This window comes from Aptenodytes forsteri, unplaced genomic scaffold, assembly GCF_000699145.1.
Source record: "Aptenodytes forsteri isolate BGI_AS27 unplaced genomic scaffold, ASM69914v1 Scaffold119, whole genome shotgun sequence".
Lineage (NCBI taxonomy): Eukaryota > Metazoa > Chordata > Aves > Sphenisciformes > Spheniscidae > Aptenodytes > Aptenodytes forsteri.
Window position 1 is genome coordinate 6,666,783 of NW_008796165.1, and position 18,997 is coordinate 6,685,779.

At 38.2% G+C, this 18,997-nt stretch overlaps 1 protein-coding gene across 1 annotated transcript in view; it reads right to left on the reverse strand.

Moving 5' to 3' along the window:
• Window positions 1–2,018: 2,018 nt before the first annotated feature.
• The window catches only part of SPATA6 (spermatogenesis associated 6), a 33,051-nt gene continuing 16,072 nt past the window's right edge, over window positions 2,019–18,997 (reverse strand). The window contains exons 9-12 of the mRNA XM_009287339.2: window positions 17,921–18,093; window positions 10,048–10,147; window positions 6,194–6,282; window positions 2,019–2,329 (exon numbers count right to left, since the gene is read on the reverse strand). Of these exons, the coding sequence (XP_009285614.1) occupies window positions 2,149–2,329; window positions 6,194–6,282; window positions 10,048–10,147; window positions 17,921–18,093 (543 nt within the window). The 3' untranslated portion in view covers window positions 2,019–2,148. The remainder of the gene's footprint in view (window positions 2,330–6,193; window positions 6,283–10,047; window positions 10,148–17,920; window positions 18,094–18,997) is intronic.

Sequence of the window (18,997 nt, forward strand, 5' to 3'; positions counted from 1 at the left end):
ATACCAAAAAAGAATCAAAGCCTCAGCATTCAGGCCTTCTTCCACATTGAACAAACAGGAACTAAAATCTGCTGGATTGCTGGGGAGGGGAAAAAAAAAAAAATCGAACAGTACTTCTATGTCACGGAACCAGATTAGGCCAAAGGGGAGCAGCCAATCTTCAGAATACTGTAACTTTTACTAAGCTATGACAGTGGGGAGGGAAAACACAGAGAATATTGAATGAGAACTGTGGGATACCATGAGAAGAACAGCAAATCTTATGGCTCGAACACACACAGGAAACTGCAGCAACCTTCAGATTTCAGTAGATTCATTTTAAACCAAAAGCTTGGAAAGTATCTCTCAGAATGTGCCCTGCCTATTTAGGACCCATTTGAATATACCTACTTTCCTGAGCAGCAAGGAGAAAGAAACTATTCCTTTATGGACTAATATGGGGTCACAGGAATAGGCTAATGAATGAGTACCAGGTACGGGTAGCACAATACTCCATGGCCACCATGCCTTCAGTGGCACAGCTTGGGTAAGTTTTATTTTTCACTTCTGCAAAAAAAAGCATACTACTACTTCATAGAATGACTCAACACTTACCCATAGCATAAGACTGTGCAACTAATGCCCTTTGAAAGCACTAATGTGCTAAATGGCATCAGGGACAGGAAGTTATCAGTGTTAATCCACTTCAACTGGTTTAACAGTTACAGGGAATAGAAATGTCTATAGGCAAGACACTTCCTTTGAGAGTCCCCTTTCCTGAAACAGAAGCACACAGTCTTTCAACGTGCTTTCCCACTAGCATAATTGCTCACCAACTGCTTTCTCATATCAATTATGTTGTCTCAGCATTAAAGGATGGAAGGCAGAGTAGACCAACTTTTTGTTTATCTAGGCATGCTGGCAGGTTACAGTCATATGTTCTGCCATCTGTACTGCTAGCTTTATGCTTTATCCTTTATCCAATCATAACAGGTAAAATGGCATTGGTGTAACTGAATCTGTTCGTTCAGTCAGGGAAGGAGCCAGAACAGGCATTTGTTTTTTCCCGTTTCTGAAAGGAAGCAGGAGATGGACACTCTTGCCCTTTTAAAACATTCCACTTTTCAATAGATGGGCAATTTGCCCCTGTCTGCTAATGTGGGATCTGTTCAATGCAAGGCTGAAAAGGTTCCATCCCTGGGGAAAGCATCGAACTGCTGATGAACATTTGGTGGCCTTTAGCAAAAACGATGCGATTTCTGCCAACAGGATCCCAGCAGACTGGGAAGGACAGGCTCCAAATTAGGTGGCATTGTGATGCAGGAACTTCAGAAGGCCTGTATGGGGTATATGAGGAGCTTGCTGACTAGCTCCAGTCTTTCCCCCTCCACACTCCTTATTCATATTTTTTAAAATTACAAGTATATTGGCAAATGTCATGGCTGCATTCAAGAGAACCTGGAAACTTCCAAATGCACAGGGTGTGTGAAGGCAACCTTCTTCTGATACAAAGGCTGTTGGGCTGGGCTGGTTTATTTTAAAATTTGACAGTATTAGAAAATTTGTGACTAAAAGTGCTTGAAACCACTTTGAAAGCATGTCTGTAGGTCAGTATCAGAGTTTCTGCCCGTCTCAAACATAAACAATCCAAAGGCAATTTTCTAGAAAACAATTCCCTTTGTCCCAGATGGGATGCTTTTAAATCAACACTCACATTCACCTTCCTCTTTAGACCCCCTCTCTGAACACTAGGACATATTGCTTCTTCAACCAATTCTGTTTATGTTACTAAATAGCTTTAATTATTTAATAAGAATTGGCTGCAGCTGAAACCTGAGTTGATGTCAGACAGGAATGTCCAGCAGACCTGTTAGTCTTCAAATTACTATCTTTTCATAGTCTCAAAGGAGCAACACCATCTTGATTAACTGTGGAGGGGCTTAGTTGCTGTTGGGTTTTGGGGTTTTTTGGGGAGGGGGGGGGTTAGGGTGGCATGCGGAGGGATGTTAATAGTTTCCTTTTGGCAACCCAGGCCAAAACCCCATTTCTCCAAAACCCTGCCCAACCGGAATTACACCTTAAAAATAGAGTACAAATATTTGTTACATAAAAATAAGTTTCATTACAAATATGAACACTGTGTACTGTGCATTTCCAGGCGAATTGCTATCAGGAGTGCGTTTTTTGGTCCAAAACAGTGCCAGAAGCTTTTCGGTACATGTTTCTGTATATTTTCTCGAGACTCTCTTCAAAGATCGCTCTGTGAGGCTTCCCTTTGTATACAGCTGCACGACTAGACCAATATTCACCATTATCCAAGTGAACAGTAGTGTTCTGCTGTATTGGTGAACTGTCAACAGAAAGGCGATAAGAAATAATGATCAAATCAAGAGAAGGAAGAGGAATCAGAAGCACAAAACCAGCAGAAATCCAAATGTAGATCTTGCTAATCACGGATTACCTTTCACAAATTGATAAAACTGCACTGCAGCTACTTCTAAGAAATGGGAGCCCCACGTTATTCATTCACACAAAGTCTCCCCCACTTATCTGAGTGCACTTGATAATACCTCCCAAACAGAAAGAGAATTAATTTTCAAAGAGCATGCAGTAATTTTGCTGTGTTTTGATAGGCAGTGTGACTAGGCACTAAGCCTATGCAAGAGCAGCACAGTAGGATTTTTGTGTCCTTTGAAGGTCAAAATGTAACCACAAGCAGCTATTTCAATATGAAGACAATCTATCAGAGGTATATTAAATTACTGTGGTTGCAGCTGTAAAGTGCTCTATCGGAAGCATCTTGGATTAAGTATTCTACCAAACATATTATGATATAGTGGCAATTGAGTGTTCCTCCCCACCCCATCTTCTGTGTCACTGTTTTAATACTAAACACAAATACCGTCTCATATTTCAGTTGCTTTGAGAAATTATTTCCTAGATCTATGAAGTGAAATTTGTTCTCCGAAAATCATTATGAAACACTGACAAATCTGAAGTATGTATATCTAAACTTCATGACTATTTGCCTTCTCTTGGAACTTTCAAAACAAAGGCTTGTGTCATACAATGAAATGAGCCATTTTCCTGTAACAAAGCATGAAACAAGTAGCTCAAAAATCATAAGCAAAAAATGACTACTGAGGTGGCATTTTTCACACCTGCTCAGAGATTTAGGCACTTCAGACACTTAAAAATTAGGACTGCGTTATCTTCAGCCTTTTGTGAATGTTCTCAGTCTGGGAAATGAAACTGGAAATGTGAAGCTTACAGTGACCATCTTCACTTAGGAAATGGATTACATTTCACAGGGAAGCTTTACATTTTCTTATATACATATCATTTATTAATCTACTATGGTCAAACCAGTACTTAAAACTTTGTCCTCAAGTTAATATCAGTAAAAACCTGTGACAAAATTGAAAGAAACCTTGTGTCAAAGGACTCACGAATATACTTCTAGCTAGCTGCATCAAAACACAAGATTTTCACTTTAAGAAAGGAAAATGGTGAGGGAAGAAGAGGAAGATGTAGGATCCATTTTCTAAATTCACATTTCTAAGTTTCCGCTGTCCCATGGAAAACAAAAGAAGGAATCGTTTTTGCTTTTAGATTTCTTACATTCAAATATTATGGTGATGCCAATCTACACCACATGAAACAACAACAAGATGATCTTTATGTGGCTCCAATATTAAAAAGGGAGGAAGGCCACTTTCACACTTTTTCAAAAAAGCTCCAACATTTGAAGACAGTCAACAGCATGAAGAAAATTTAAACCTGTTTATCATCCTGGAGAGGGCAAACTGTGCTTCACAGTTTGGACACAAAGAAACAAACCTACCAAACAGCAAAATCAATAGAAAAGTTATACAGGCCTGTGTTAAATGTAGACAAGTCAATACCCTGGGGACCCATCAACAACTGAAGTTTTACCTCCTCCTTTCTGCAGTTCATGTTACCTCACTCCTGATGGAGAATTCTCAGGCCAACAAATAAGCACAGCACTAGAAACAGCACTTGTAACGCTACAATAAACAGCTCTGACACTCTTTTCCTTGGAATCCACTTCCTGCAGTCAGCCTTGTGCTTGCCTTTTCTGCTACTAAAAGCTTAATCTACATAGAGACACTCAAAATCCAACCACTTTAACTGCAGTAAAGGAAAGACTCAAAAAACAATAGTAACTTTCACAAGTTCCTTATTCTGGTACTGACAAAGACTTAAAAAAAAAAAAAAAAAAAAAGAAAAAACCATAAGCTTCATTTTCCCTTCTTTTTTTTGGGGGGTGATATGTGTGTGTGCATGTATTTCCATTAGCCAGTCCTTGCATATGAGGTACTTAGCACTGGTGTGGACAAAGATACAGCCAAGCTAGGGAAGAGTCCCTCTCCTGTCTCAACTGGAAACCAGCTGACAACCTGAGCTAAGCAATCTGGGAATTACACTCACAAATCATATTAACAGCAGGATTTCTGCACGCAACTCCCTGCTCTGAAATACCTGTCATATGCTTTTGTTCCTTCATACATCTCCTTTAAGAGTCCCAGAAGTTCTTTTCTGAGTGAATCATATACTAAATATTTCACAAAACACGAACCTTTTCCTTACTCCCAGTGGTTTTCAATCATCTACTTTACTGCCAACATTTGGTCGACAGTACCATGTCCTTCTATGAACTCTGTCTCTGTCCTTATATCCTGTTTATGAGCACTGTGGCAAACACTCAGCAATCAGACTGTCCTCAAGTCCTTTTACGTCTCGCCCTTCAGTGAATGGGACTAGTGCTGCCGGCCTCTAAACCCAAGGAGCAGTCCTTTCCCAACTTGAGTGCCACATTTCATATCCTATCACTTCTTGATTCTGTAGTATTAGGATTTGTTTCTTCTTTTTTCATGGTCTGCAGTTTCAGCATCAATCTCAAAGTCCCAAAGCTGCCTCAAAACAAAAACTTGCACTTTCTCTCTCACAAACACATCCTACACGATTTAATTGCAGCATCTCTTAGGACAAAGGATAAAGGAGCAAAAAGGCTACACGCAGAATACAGGAGTGAGCACAGGTATAAATACTAACAACTTCAGTAGCAACTTCACATACATGTGAAAATCTAAGACTAACTAGATCCCTTGCGCAGAGGTGACTACAAATTACCGGAGTTTTAAAAAAAGCCAACAAATCATAAATTAACTTCTTAGAGCTTACTAATTGCAAGTAGAAGTTCACTATGATACCCATATTGAATTACCTTCCTTTCAGTGGTATACAGTGGTGATTCAGGAAGCATGTTACAAAATACTGCTTCACATTTAATTATCAAAATAAAACCTTTTTTCCCCTAATGTCAAGACCTCTCAAATTTAGCACCAGAGTTCTAGCACTTCTCTCTCAATATAGAGAAAAATAGAAAAGCCATACAACCCAAAAAATGGCTTTACATTTTGGGTTGTAGGGAAAAAAACATTACTTAGTATCTTTCCTCCAACAAGTACCCAAAATGTTCTACAAAATACTGTGTGCATACATAGAGAACATCAATATTGATAACTTCTACTACAGACGTTGTCAAAATCAATTAAATTGGTGTCTTTTAAGTAAAATATTCGAATGAAACCCTAGTCATATATGTGAGGAGTACACAGAATAATTAACCTACATGAACCAGGTTTTCAAGATCTCAGGTTTTCAAGACGTCTTCTGAAATATGGCATGCTGAATCACTAAACCATAATATTATATTTGCTGTGTTTATTAAGATGCTTCTCTTTTCCAAATATGTGTTTTGGGGGAAAAAAAACACTACAACAAAACAGCCCAAAACCATATTGTTAAACAAACTTCAATTTATTGTTGCACTCCCATAGTTTTAAGAAAAAATAACCAGTTAGTTATTTTTAAAGTGACATTTTCTCTCTGGTTGATAAAATTCAAAAACTACTGCCCAAGGATCATTTTTATGACCAAGTCCAGTTCCAAAAATCAGTGTTTTATGAAGACTATACTGACACAGTGCCAAACAGCATGAAAGGCATAATGATAGTTAACTGTATTTTGCTTTTAGGTGAAAAAGCTTGGTAGGACTAATTCCTACAGAAGCCTTTTCCCAGTGCAATATACTACATAACTCAAAATAGGAAGAGAAATTTTTAGCTACGTTTAAAGGGCAATATTATGAGTATGACTGTTCTGTCTTGGTCAGAGAAAAACTCCGTACCTGCTCTGCAGTTCACTCATGGATAAGGGTGCTTCATGCGAAGATTCTCTTGTCTTAGTCAAGTCTCCTTTTGATGCGTTACTCTCATCCTAAAAAAAACAGAAATCAAATTCTCATTACATTGGTTTCTTATTACAATGATCTTATTTCAAAAATACTTTCTTTCCGTTTAGTAGAAGACTATTAAATTGCTTACATTTCTTGGGGGAGAAAGGGACAAAGTGTAATGAGCCAAATGCCATTTATGAACACTTTTAATTAAGTTCAGTACAACTCAGCTAATAATTTTCAGCTAATACACTGGAAAGAATTTCTAGACAGTGTAGATCTAAAGAACTATGCAGACAGCACAAGCTTCAGTAATCTCCAACAAACATGTTGGTTAAATGCTATGAAACCTGCTGCTCGCTGACTTACTTTTGTTTCTTACAGAAGAGGGGAAAAAGAACCTAAAACATTATTTGTTTTTGTAATGAGCTATCGTTATCCATTTAATGCATTTTACCAGACAGAAGCATTCTACACATTGGAATACTTTGATTCCATATACAGGGCGGAGAACATGCTTACCCAACTTTAAAAAATATCTATGATACACTTAATGACCCTTCAGTGGTATTCTTAGGAGTCGCTAGAAAGCAGTCTTACCTTCCAAATGCTATCTAGACATTAATTAACCCATACTTGCCCTCTTAAGTAAGTAAGAAACAAAACACCTCATGTGAAGGGAGCCAGTTGCTTAACTGAGACAGGATGGTAGAAATTCCACCACACACAACCACGTTCACTCTACTCTGAAGAGCAGAGACACTACTTAAGAGGTGATATTAAGTGACGCTTTTAGCAGAAGCCAATTGCTATAAGGATTAGTAAACAAAATAATCTTTCATGCTATAGAAGAAAAAAACTGGAAAAAAGACTGTGCAGTAAAAATAATCACGCTTGCTGGTAACACAAAACTGGGAGAAATGACAATAAATATAGTGGTAGATGGCAATAAGATGCAGAGCAAGCTGAACGGCAGGCATATGGGTGAGGAAAAACCTAACACAATTTATTGTGGTGAAATACACGGTAATAAGTGTGTTTGTAAACAGGAAAACTCTCTTCCTTCAGCAGTCACAGACTACAAAGCACTGAAGAGGAAATGGGGTACAGTGGTAAATAAAACTCTGCAGCATTTGCCAGAGGCAAATTATGTTCTGGAAAGCAAAAAAAGATGGAAACATTACAATACTGTCAGAATGTCACAGCAGAAAGCTGCAGTGGACACCCTAAGGAATCTGCAGCAGAGCTCCAGTCACACTATTTTTACAGAGCACTATGGAAACGAAATTTTGGAAAACACAGCTGGATGCGTCTGGGAATGGTTATTTAGCATTAGGCTCTTTGGAATGAAAGAGAATAAGAGATACTTTTTAACCTTTCAAAGTTTGGAAGAGGATCCAGACTGGAGCCAAAATCTACTCACCACTTGCTTTACTATTCCCTCACTTTCAAGATGATCCGTTTACCTCATCCATCCACTGCGTAACAATACAGCCTAGATTTTGGGCCATCTGGGGAAGGCACAACCAATCCTGGTGTATTTTACAGTGCTCACTGCAAGTAGACCTGATTTTTTTTTTTTTAAAGCAGGTCAGCTGCTGTTAGCACAGCTTTCACAAGTTAGCTGTACATGATTATCAAACACCGTAAGACTTCTCTGTAACATCCTCCCATTCTTTTTCCTCAGTGGAAGAAAATGGAGTGAGAAAAATGGTCCTTTTCCAGCATTGTTCTGACCAGGTTGGTAATTAAGGACTTTAAAAAATCTTGCCCAATACCCTGATATCTGGATTTTTTAGGGCAGAAACATGAGGTTTTCCAGCAGGAGAGGAAACAGAAAAGCATCATCTCTGCTTATTAATCCCGGTGAGTATTCAGCAAGTGTTTTGATACTGGAAGCGACAAGGTGTGCTAACAGAAAGCACCATGCTTCAAGGATCTAACACCACGCTTGCAAATTTGTGTGCATTTGTGCAATTGCAGTAACAAGTGAATACCAGCATATGTGTAAGTCATTCTAGAGTAGAATGTTTTAAATTACGTCAGTAAAATAAGTAAATAGGAAGAAAATGATCAAATTCTCCTTTACCCATTACTATATTTAATAGTCTATGACTGTATGGAGAGACCGTATAACCAGCCATCCAGCTTTCCTAACAAACTAGTAAATCTTATATCGTAAAGTCATGGTCTACTGTTCAAGGAAAGTGGTCAAGGACCACTGGAGATAGTTCAGGCTGTGCAAACTTTCATTACATGTAGGTGCTGGACCGTTATGAAATCCAATTTGTTATCTTAAGTTCATTGAAACATCAGAGAAGCATTTGACGTGATTTGTACCTATTTTGGAGTGGCTGAAACACAGAAAAATGTGATGGGCATCTTCTATTTGAGAGGCAGCAGCTTACAAGATCATAACGTTCGTATACAAACTCAGGGAGGTACAGCATGAACTAGATCAGTCTTAGCATGCATGAGAAAAGGTTTTTCTGAGTTTAAACAAAAAGCACAACAACTAAGCTAAAAACGAAGATTGAACAGAAATGAGAAAATAATCAGCTTAAGAGAGCATGCAGGCAACACAAGGAGCTGCCCAGGATGGCTAAATTTGGGAAATAAATAAATACATAAATAAATAAATCGAGACTTCAGCGCAAAGACAGATGTTCTTCGGTACACTTTGCAGCAATGGATTGAGAAGACAACCTTCACTTCTGCCCCAGCCCTCTGCCACTTTACTGTAGTCAGTGGAGTCACCACATCCCAGCCAGCACAGCTCATATGCCAGCGCACCAGTGTTACGCCTGCCATTTCTGTGCTGAAGCGTGAGGTGGGGAAGCCAGGGCTCTTACGTTCTTTATCACGCTTCCCACTGATACAGTAAACTACGTCAGAGGGGAAAGGTGGACAGTTGGGGACAGTAGTAACTTAAAATTGCAGCAACATTCAAAAGCAGATTTCTGTCAACACTCCTTTTTCTAAGAGGAGAAACTGAGGCAAAAAAGATGTCTTTCTCCACTTTGAGAGACTCATGTCTCTTCTAACTGATCAATAACATTTGTGTGTTAGATTATGAGACAAAAACAGTAATTTCATCAGAGCTCCTAATCTTAATCTTACCTACCTCTCATCCTTACATCCTTTTACCTTACCTTTCTTTTACCTCACCTCACACTTAAGACCCTAAGTTCTTTGCAGATGAACCACCTTGTTACTCAGTTTGTACAATGCTTTGGCCAGGGAGATCCTGTGCCACAACTGGGTTTCTCAAAATAGCAATAGCAAAAATTTTTATCTGTCTAAAACCACACTTCAAAATTCCATCAGACTCAAGGACAAAATATTTTGATCCTGGGCATAATCTCATTAGATGAAGAGCTCTGTTCATTGGAAGCCAGGTAATTAAGGGAAAAAAGCACACATCTGAAGAATAATATTAGCTCTACAAACAGCTGGACACAAGCAGCTGCTGATGTGCAGCCGCACAACACGTTAAGCCTTGATGTTCTACAGATCTGTAAAATATTTTTTGCCTAAATTGGAAGTGGAGAACCACAGATTAAAAAAAAAAAAGTAATTGTCCTCAATACCCTGTGAGAGGGTTACCTATACCAGCTGTCCATAAAGGCTACACATAAGGAGACTACTTAAATCAGTGTGAAACAGTTCAGCTTATATACTGAATCCATATTTCTACAATCAAGGCTGTCTCAAAGGACATTATAATAAATCCAAGACTGTAGGCACAGTTCTCTTCCTCAGCCATCTTGGAGAAAAAAAAGGATTTAGTTTGCAGTCAAACTTACAAATATTAGGCGCTGTCTAGCACTGTGTGTCCTTAAAATATTTTTCACTCTTTTATGGATCTCATCTCCATTTACTGGTGAAGGCCAACCAGAGCTAAATCTGCAAGAGGAAGAGGAAAAACAAACAGAAGAAATATTTTCTTGTTGAAAAGCTCAAACATGCTTTTGACTCAGATTTTTTTTTTTTTAATTATGAAGCATGCATTACTTCCTTCTATTTGGAACATACACAATGTTTAGATTTGGTTCTTTTTCTCCTCTGGGGTACAAGTAAAGAAACATTTCAAAGCAGTGAATAAATGGTATGCATCCACAATACCAACAGAAGATGCGAAACACAGAAAATGTTGATGATTTTGTAACTTGAGTAATATTTCCATAATATTTGTATTGTCCCTATAGAATAGAAAAGCTATATAGTTATTCTATTCCCAGTGATCAGGTTTCATTTTCCTCTTTTTAAAGGAAGTATTACACACATGAAACTCTTTTTACTAGAATAAATCAACAGGAAGATAACCCCAATGCGTGCAAATTGGAAAGCCCATGGAGTTAAAAAACTGCAAATTCACAATCTTTATTTCACAAGATGGAACTGCATTTTAAGTTGCTTTTTTACATTAAAACCCAGGTAGCTTACTTGATATGAGTGACTTAAAACCAACAGCTACTTTTGGATTTTGCCTTTTTTGTTTTGCAGCACATTTTTTTCCACTTCACTAAAAAAAAAAACCTTCATCCTTCTCAGCAAGTTCAGAAGCTGGCAGAAATTTCATAGCAATAGTTATTCTCAGACTGTTAAGGGAGGCAACTAAGATTTTAAAAAGAGGATCATTTACACACCAACCTCCACATGTTAGTACACTCAAAAATGTTTTATTTAAAAAAAAAAAAGAAAAAAAAGAGAGATCGACATAAGGAAAGAATTATCGGGGAAAAGGTATGAAATATTTACTTACACGATCTCATCACAGTGGATAGAAACAGGGCACTAAATAAAGATTGTGCATCTTCATTTCAATGTTTCCTAACCTCTGAGAACCTGACTTTGCACCAAGAAAATAAAAACTCATGATGTGGTATCATGCTAATATGAATACGGGTCACCAGGCAAGCCGCAAGCTGGCAAGCCATACTACTGCAATTTGAGCTAATGGAACAACAGCCAACGGCAGTACTGGGCTGCCATACACTGGGTGGATTAGGAGCACAGCGACATGCTTTGATAGTTGGCTTCACAAATTTGATGCAGTGGAGAAACATCATGATTCTGAACCCTGAGATTCTACACTGGGCTCTGGATGGGTTTGTGGGACTGAGACTGCAAGCCCTTCTGCCCTCTTCTCTCTAATTTATCACATTCCCTGTATTATTCAGTCTCTGAAATCCCCAATCTGATCATGCCTGGCTTAGTTTACCTTCATCAAACTTCCAGAATTTCAATACAGCTAAAGATCTGTACAGCTCCTTCCAAAAAGAACAAACCAAGTACACAGAGAAAGCTTCAGTCCAAAACAAGTAACTTGGCAACTTTAAAATTAAAGGAAGCAGGATCCTGAAAATGGGAAGTGCGAGGCTGCCTTGAAGGTTACAGGCAGGGCTGGGAGCACTTTGCAATCTTTTGGATCATTCCTTCTATTACCAGAGAGAGATAGAAATATAAGTAGAAAGTGACCAGTTCTCAGCTTTTGAGTAACTTTCTTCTGTTTTCTTGTATCTAATCAACTTATTTGGACTCACTTATTATTGCCTACCTTTCCGAAATACCTCTCTCTGTTCTAAGAGCCCCAATATTTTCAGCCTATTTATAAGTTTCCTTAAATCAAACCTTCTATTTCTGAATGCTTCTATTTTTCTTCAACAAAGGGTGCCAAGAAATCACACAGTATTGGAAGGATGAATCACATAATCTATAGGGGGATGTATTTTCCGTATTTCTAATGACATTTAACATTGTTTATCTTTGGATCATTACAGGCAAGAATTTTCACAAAGCCGTCTATAACATTCTTATTAGCATCCTGAACATTTACAATTAATTTCAAACCCAACAGAGTGTATGGCAAATCCATACTGTTCTATTCTTTTGCAAACTAGAATCTAACAATCTGTTGCACTAAAAGATCTCACATAACTTTTCCTAAAAGAAAGCAAAACGGTTTGTGAATTTTGTCAGGGGAGGAAAGCATTGCATTTAAAGAAATAGAAGCCTAAGTCCCTCAAGCAGGCAGGAACATCCATTTCCCTAACACGGTCAAACCCAGTTTGATGTACGGCATTACAATGCATGCGCTCTATCACTAGTGGTGTTTTGAAAAAAACCTTTATTTTAAAAGAAGAGAGGTAAAGGAAAGGGGCTGGAGTGGTACTATCATCTTATGACTTCCCATCAGCATTTACAAACATTTACTAATATTAAAGAACCTCCGAAATGCATGTTTAAAAATCTGCATCCTAAATGCAGTAAGAGTGAGTCACTTCCCATTTGACAAATAAAAGACAGACCCATGAAGTCATGGCATTTTCTCTTATTTATACAGCAGCTGCTGTTCTTCCAACATCCAGGTTGCTGGCACTGAGAAGAGAAGTTGGAATAGATTGCCTTTGGGAAATAAATTTTATGAAATTCATATTTAAGATTTCAGATCATTGTTATTAATCTTAAATCTACCAATATCCTTGGAGATAAATGTATTTATTTTTGGAAAAAAGAAAACCCAGCTTGCTGTTGTATTAATTTAGAAAATACGTGGCTATGTCTGCAAGAAGAAGAAGATTTAAGTACTTAATTCAAGAACTATTAGATTTCTTTCTTCAGGTGATTTTATTGATCAATCCACTAGTGTGCGCTGTGGTATAAGAAATGTTAGCCACTCTCACATATCCCAAACAATTTACAACAAAAAAAAAAGGGGAGGAGGGGGGAACCCGGCAAAACCTTAAGTGTGATTAAAAACAGTATCAGCTTCTTTTTAATTAGTTTTTCTAGTATTGTTATTGTCTAATTTTAGTAGTAACTATAGAGTCTAATCCACATTTAAAGTCATAAAGTTAATATTTACACCAGCCAAAACTCAAACTAAAATAAAATCATGCCTGAAATGTAACAACCATAATCTGAAGTGAAACCTTTTTATGATACTCTAACTCTCCTATTGGAAATATTTTCATGCAAAAATGAACCAACCATAATCTGAAGTGAAACCTTTTTATGATACTCTAACTCTCCTATTGGAAATATTTTATAAAACAGGCTTCAAAGCACAGCTTCTTAAAGTATAAATAAAGGGATTCCACTTGCCCAAAATCACCAATAACGAGTTTTTAAAATGACTAGCTACTTATTTATGTGATTAAGATGTCACTATCATATTGCAATGTTGAAAGGAAAGTCATTTCATTTCAATGACTGTCCTGATAAACAAAATAAACTTCTACAGCTGTATTCTTTGTCATACTTTCAATTTTCCCTCGGACTTGCAAACATTCTGCAGTTACATCAGTTTAAATTGTTTATTGATTCCAATAGATTGTATAAACACTTTGGAAATATAGCTCAGTGACCTAGAAAAAGCCAGATCAATCAGAGGACTTCTCAAGATTAATTTCAAAGATGTTGTGTCGAGTACGATCAAGGAAACAGAACCATTTTCTCTTGTAATGTGACTAAAGGCATTTATTTTCTTTTATGAGATAAAGATTTTTTTTTTTAAGGTCATACAGACAACATCTACCTTGATGAAAAAAAAAGAAACCTGAAGATTGTGCTAAAGATTAGTTATTTTCATGTATAATTTTATCCATTAGGATGAAATACTCCATTAGAAATACAAATAGGATATATCCACCCATGTACTCTAGTCAAATAGCAGCTTGCGAACTTGAGAGCTGTAATAAATAGGAATTTTCAAATGTCAGACAATCCAATCATCCACTTGCACATAGCAAAAATGTTAGTATCATTTCAGCAGGAGATACTAATACATTTGATATCAGTAGAATTAATGTAAAAGCCTACTGCAGAACATTTGCAATGCCTATCGTGACCCCTTCCCCCACCATCACACCTCCTAGCCTTGTGAACAACTCAGTGCATGTGGCCTCCATGAAGAATTCATCAACTTCAAAGACACAGACTTCATGCCGAGCAAAATCACATACAAGGACAAACTATCAGAGGACAGAAATCAATGAAGTACTGTAGTACCAGATTCACAATTGGAGAGAACGCTACTGTAATTGGGGAGAAGAGGGAGAAAGAACTCTTAAAGCTAAGTATAACCTGAAAAACCACAATCTGCAAGAACTTATACATGGAAAAAGAGATTCTCAAGAAAACCAAATATATTTAATTCTGAAATAGAAATAAACCTCACAGATTTTATATCCAAGTAGGCATTTATGCAGCATTCACAGTAAGTGGAGAAGTTGCTTTATTCTCATTTAAGAGGACATGAAGTGGCAATTCAGTACGATGAACTTGGTTCTTCGTGTATAGTGGTCTGTATGGAGGCACAATAGAAAGGCTGGGCTACACTTAAGAGTTTTACTGGTCTACTTAGTAAAGGACAAAATTTGGTTTTACTTTCTTTTAAAATGACTGGTGCCTATGAACCATAGTGCAGATGCAGCTGTACCAGTGCAAAAGTGTTTTAGAGACTATATTGGTACATACCAGTTCCTGTACGTTGATACGTTTTCATTACAACTCAAATACTGTAAGAATGCAAGGATTTTAAGTGGAGGAAGCATGCTGCTTTTACAATGCCAGGATAGTACTATGAAGCAGAAACAATTACACACAGACAAGGCCCTAAATCAAAGCACAGCAGCCTATATATTTGGAAGCACCAGCCTTTCTTCATAGGAGAGGTGTTCCATCCCCCTGATCATTTCCGTGGCCCTCTTCTGGACCCGCTCCAACAGGTCCGTGTCTTTCTGATGCTGCAGGCCCCAGAGCTGGACGCAGTACTCCAGGTGGGGTCTCACCAGAGCAGAGTAGAGGGGCAGAATCACCTCCCTCGACCTGCTGGCCACACTTCTTTTGATGCAGCCCAGGATACGATTGGCCTTCTGGGCTGCGAGCGCACATTGCTGGCTCATGTCCAGCTTATCTGTGTGCAAAAGGATACTTATCTATGCGCAACCAACCAGTCTGCAGGGGCAAGTCAACTGCATTGACTGAAGCTGGCCACACGGCATGGGCGGGAACTGAAGAGTGTGCATGTACCATTGCTCTGCACAGGAGCTAGAATCAAAATAAGAAGTAGACTTGTACAGCCACATCACTCTGCTTAGTGTCAGTTTGCAACACTAGCAAATGCTTTCCTCAGGTGACCTAAATAATGAAAAATGTAAAAATAAAGTATGAAAAATAAATATTCAAAACTTTGCTGACTTGTTCAGCAGTAAATCTGTTTACAGTTCTGCTTTTGGTTCAAACCCAGTGGAAAAGAGGAGAGGATTGATTTGTAGTCTCTTTAGCAGGCTCACAGAAAGGGACTGGGAAGTGCTAGAAAAAGGGCTCAGAGGACCTAAGCAAGACCCCAATTTCTGTATCACTGAGAAGTATTGCAGTGGCTTAACAACTCTTCAGCAGTGCTCTGGGAAGTACTCTCAAGAAGGCAGACATTCACTTCACAATACTTTAAAAAAAAAAAGGGGAAAAAAGGGAACTAAAGGTTGAGGTGGGGAGTCAAGTTTCATATTGACTGTGGGTTGACTAGCATTAAAAAAAATAGCCTGGATATGCTAAGCTCTTTGTCTTTGTAATTCAAAATAAAATTGAGGAAATAAACACCAAATACTGAGAGATAAGATTCTATATTCTTGCAAATACACTAACACTGGTATACTTTCAGTAGTACTGATTTTCTCTGTATTTCTATGATTTGAACAGCAGTGTTTGCATGCATTTCCAAACACTGACCTCTGATCCATGTTTGTCATTCCAACTATAGCTCTCAGTATACAGTCAGCTAAAGCCATTGTTATCGCAGCAGCATGAAATAGAGATCAAATTTTTTAGACTATGCCCTTTACCTTCTCATTTTGAATTTTTTCTGATGACAAAAGTAAATGCTTACATCTTTAACATAAAGAGACGTTACATCTCTAAAGAGCTGAGAACATTTTTTCTAATAAGAAGAAAAAACATAATTTGAGAAGATCACAAATCTCTTCGGGAGAGGGGGTCATAAAGAGAAAAAGCAAGAATATTCAGATAATTTCAAGATTAACTGGCAGATGACTAAATTACTATGGATTTAACAGCAGCTCACAACATACAAGACTTTCCTGCTATCAATACAAGGGACCCTGTCAGCTTTAAATATAATCCATTTTAAAATTTACCCTCACCCAAAGAGGCCCAGTTGAAAAAAGAAGGATAAAAAAGTCACCATTACCATATCTCTTCCCCAGACATTGGTAACTAATGCACAAACAATGCCAGGAGAGAGCGGGGAGGTAGACAAGATGACAAAGAAACCTCCTCCAAACCCCAGATACATCCTAATCTCTGTATAACAGTTCTCAAGAAATACTATTACACAGAATAACAAACAAGCAAGTTTTCAAGCAGAGGAAGATGTTAAAACACCAACTTGATCTTTATAAATATTAAAAATTCAATCCCCACCTGCCATCTGTCATTTTTAAAGAAAAAAACTGAGACAATTTTTCTATTTTGAAAAAAAGCGCTAGGCTGTGTGTGTAGGCTATCAAATGCACCCTGTGAGCATTGACTAACTGAGGTACCAATGGTAATAAGGATGAAACAGCCTGGAATGAGTGTGAACTAGCCACCAAAGTACATCTCCAAGTAGGGCCTCAGTAAACACTTCAGCATCTAGGACAGGATATCAGTTTGATCCTCAGCTTCTCCCAATTATTTTATGTATTTGCTTATTCAGGCTCAGCTTTGTATGTAGTTGTTCTGCTCCCAGAAAGCCATCTAGTAACTTACTAAACTGAATGTACAGTAGAAGCATTGTGCACCAAGTACATGTTCTACTCAGCAGGAGGTAGGGAATACTCTCCTTGAAGGACTGGAGGACTTAAGCATGAAAAAATCTGTTGCTTTTTGACATTTCTTCCATCCCACCCTCATGAGACACTGAAGCTGTGAGGCCTGCCCAAAATATTAACCCAGGGATTGAAATCCACTGAACTAAGGGATATTAGAAAATGTCTCCACCCCAACCCCATTAGGGTCAGTGGAGACTACTAAGAAAACTAATTTCAATATAGCAATTAATATACACACAGTTGCTACAGAGGCCCACACTTCAACTCAAGCAAAACAACATTTTAGGATGTCAATAAAGCAGAAAGACTGGAAAATACACTGACTAGATTAAAGCTAGCCCAAGTATGTTATGCACACTAGTGTCACACCCAACTACAGAATAGCCACAAGTATGTGCTTACAAACACTAGGCTGAACAACAGTCAGAAGGAAAAAAGGTTTCCAAGTACCTCCCGTAAAGCCTACTTAACATGTATCTATATTTACATTCCTGAGATTCTAATCGCCTCTGAAACAGTGATTATTTATTTAAGTACTCTCTGTTTTAGATGGACATTGGCAGCCTGAAATCTGGGGCTTCATTGTTTCAGAGAAGATTAGCAACAGAGATGTTAAAGATCCTTTTCACTGACATATTATTAGGATTGTATTCACTTAGCAGGGAGGTGACGGCAAACACAGCACCTGAGGAAAAGTCAAAGGACAACATAGTTGTTGGGGAAAGATTTTTCAGTCTCTTCAGCCTGCACACCTCCAAACATGCAAACGATAGTCATGCAAGTACTGTTATCATCTGCTCATGTTAATAATTCCAGAATTTCACAAACAAAACCAAGTCATTACCTTTCCCTTAGAGAAGATCGATTTAGCACAGAACTTAGAGAATGCTTCTGAAACGCTGGAGGTGCTGAATGCTCTAATGAACCAGAATGGGACTGTCTGTTGGGTGGATCTGAGATCACATCCTCACGGCAAACATCAGACCTGTCAAAGTCTTTTCCATGAGTAGATTTTGCCTGTAAAAAAACAAACACCAAACCTTGCTAACATTTATTATGAATATCAAGATGTGCAGTTTTCGTGTTTTTATTTTTCAAACCAAAAGGTTAAAGGTTGCACATACATGCAGAAATATCTGCCTGCTGGGGAAAGAACAAGGACCCGCATTTCATAGAAAGAGCCCTGGTTTAAATTAAATCAACAAGCCTTAGAGGACTCTGTTGGTATCTAACACATCATCTTATGGCAAAGTCTAGTGTAACAGGCCTTTTATCACCTTTTCTGACTGCACAATTTAAAGGCTTACCCCTCCCAGGAATCTCACAGGTTCAGAATGATGCCTGGGAATCTGAACAACACAAACCTCAGACCTCTCCTCAGTGTGGGAACCCTTGTTCTTAGACTTTTTTGCCTCATTCTTTGCTGTTCCTCAAGGGAAAACTCAGGCCCATCTGCTCATCTACTCAGTTTTCCCTATACTAGTTACTCCTTTCATAGTTCCTCTTTACCTGAAACATATCACTAAAATGTCTCCATGGGTTACCCCCTTTTACCTGGAATGGGGACTTTTACAAGAGCTGTTTCACAAAGCTGAGGAAAAAAACAAAAAAACACAACAAAACCAGACCAAAAATAATCAAGTTATTCATTAGCTCTTTCCAGGCTGCAGGGTTTTTTTCCCTCAGCTTTGGGAAACAGCTGCTCTTAAACAAAGCTGTATTTCTGGCAAGAAAAAGATACGTTCTCTTCAGCCCTGATTTTGTGAGAATCACAAGTGATTAGAGGCATCAAGAACATGATGAATTAACCTGTAGCTCAGCTATCTGCATTCTCCAAACGATGACTGCTCCTAAAATCTACTTTCCCATTGGGGCGCAGAGGGATGGGGGGGACAACACAACCTTAAAATAGCCATCATTA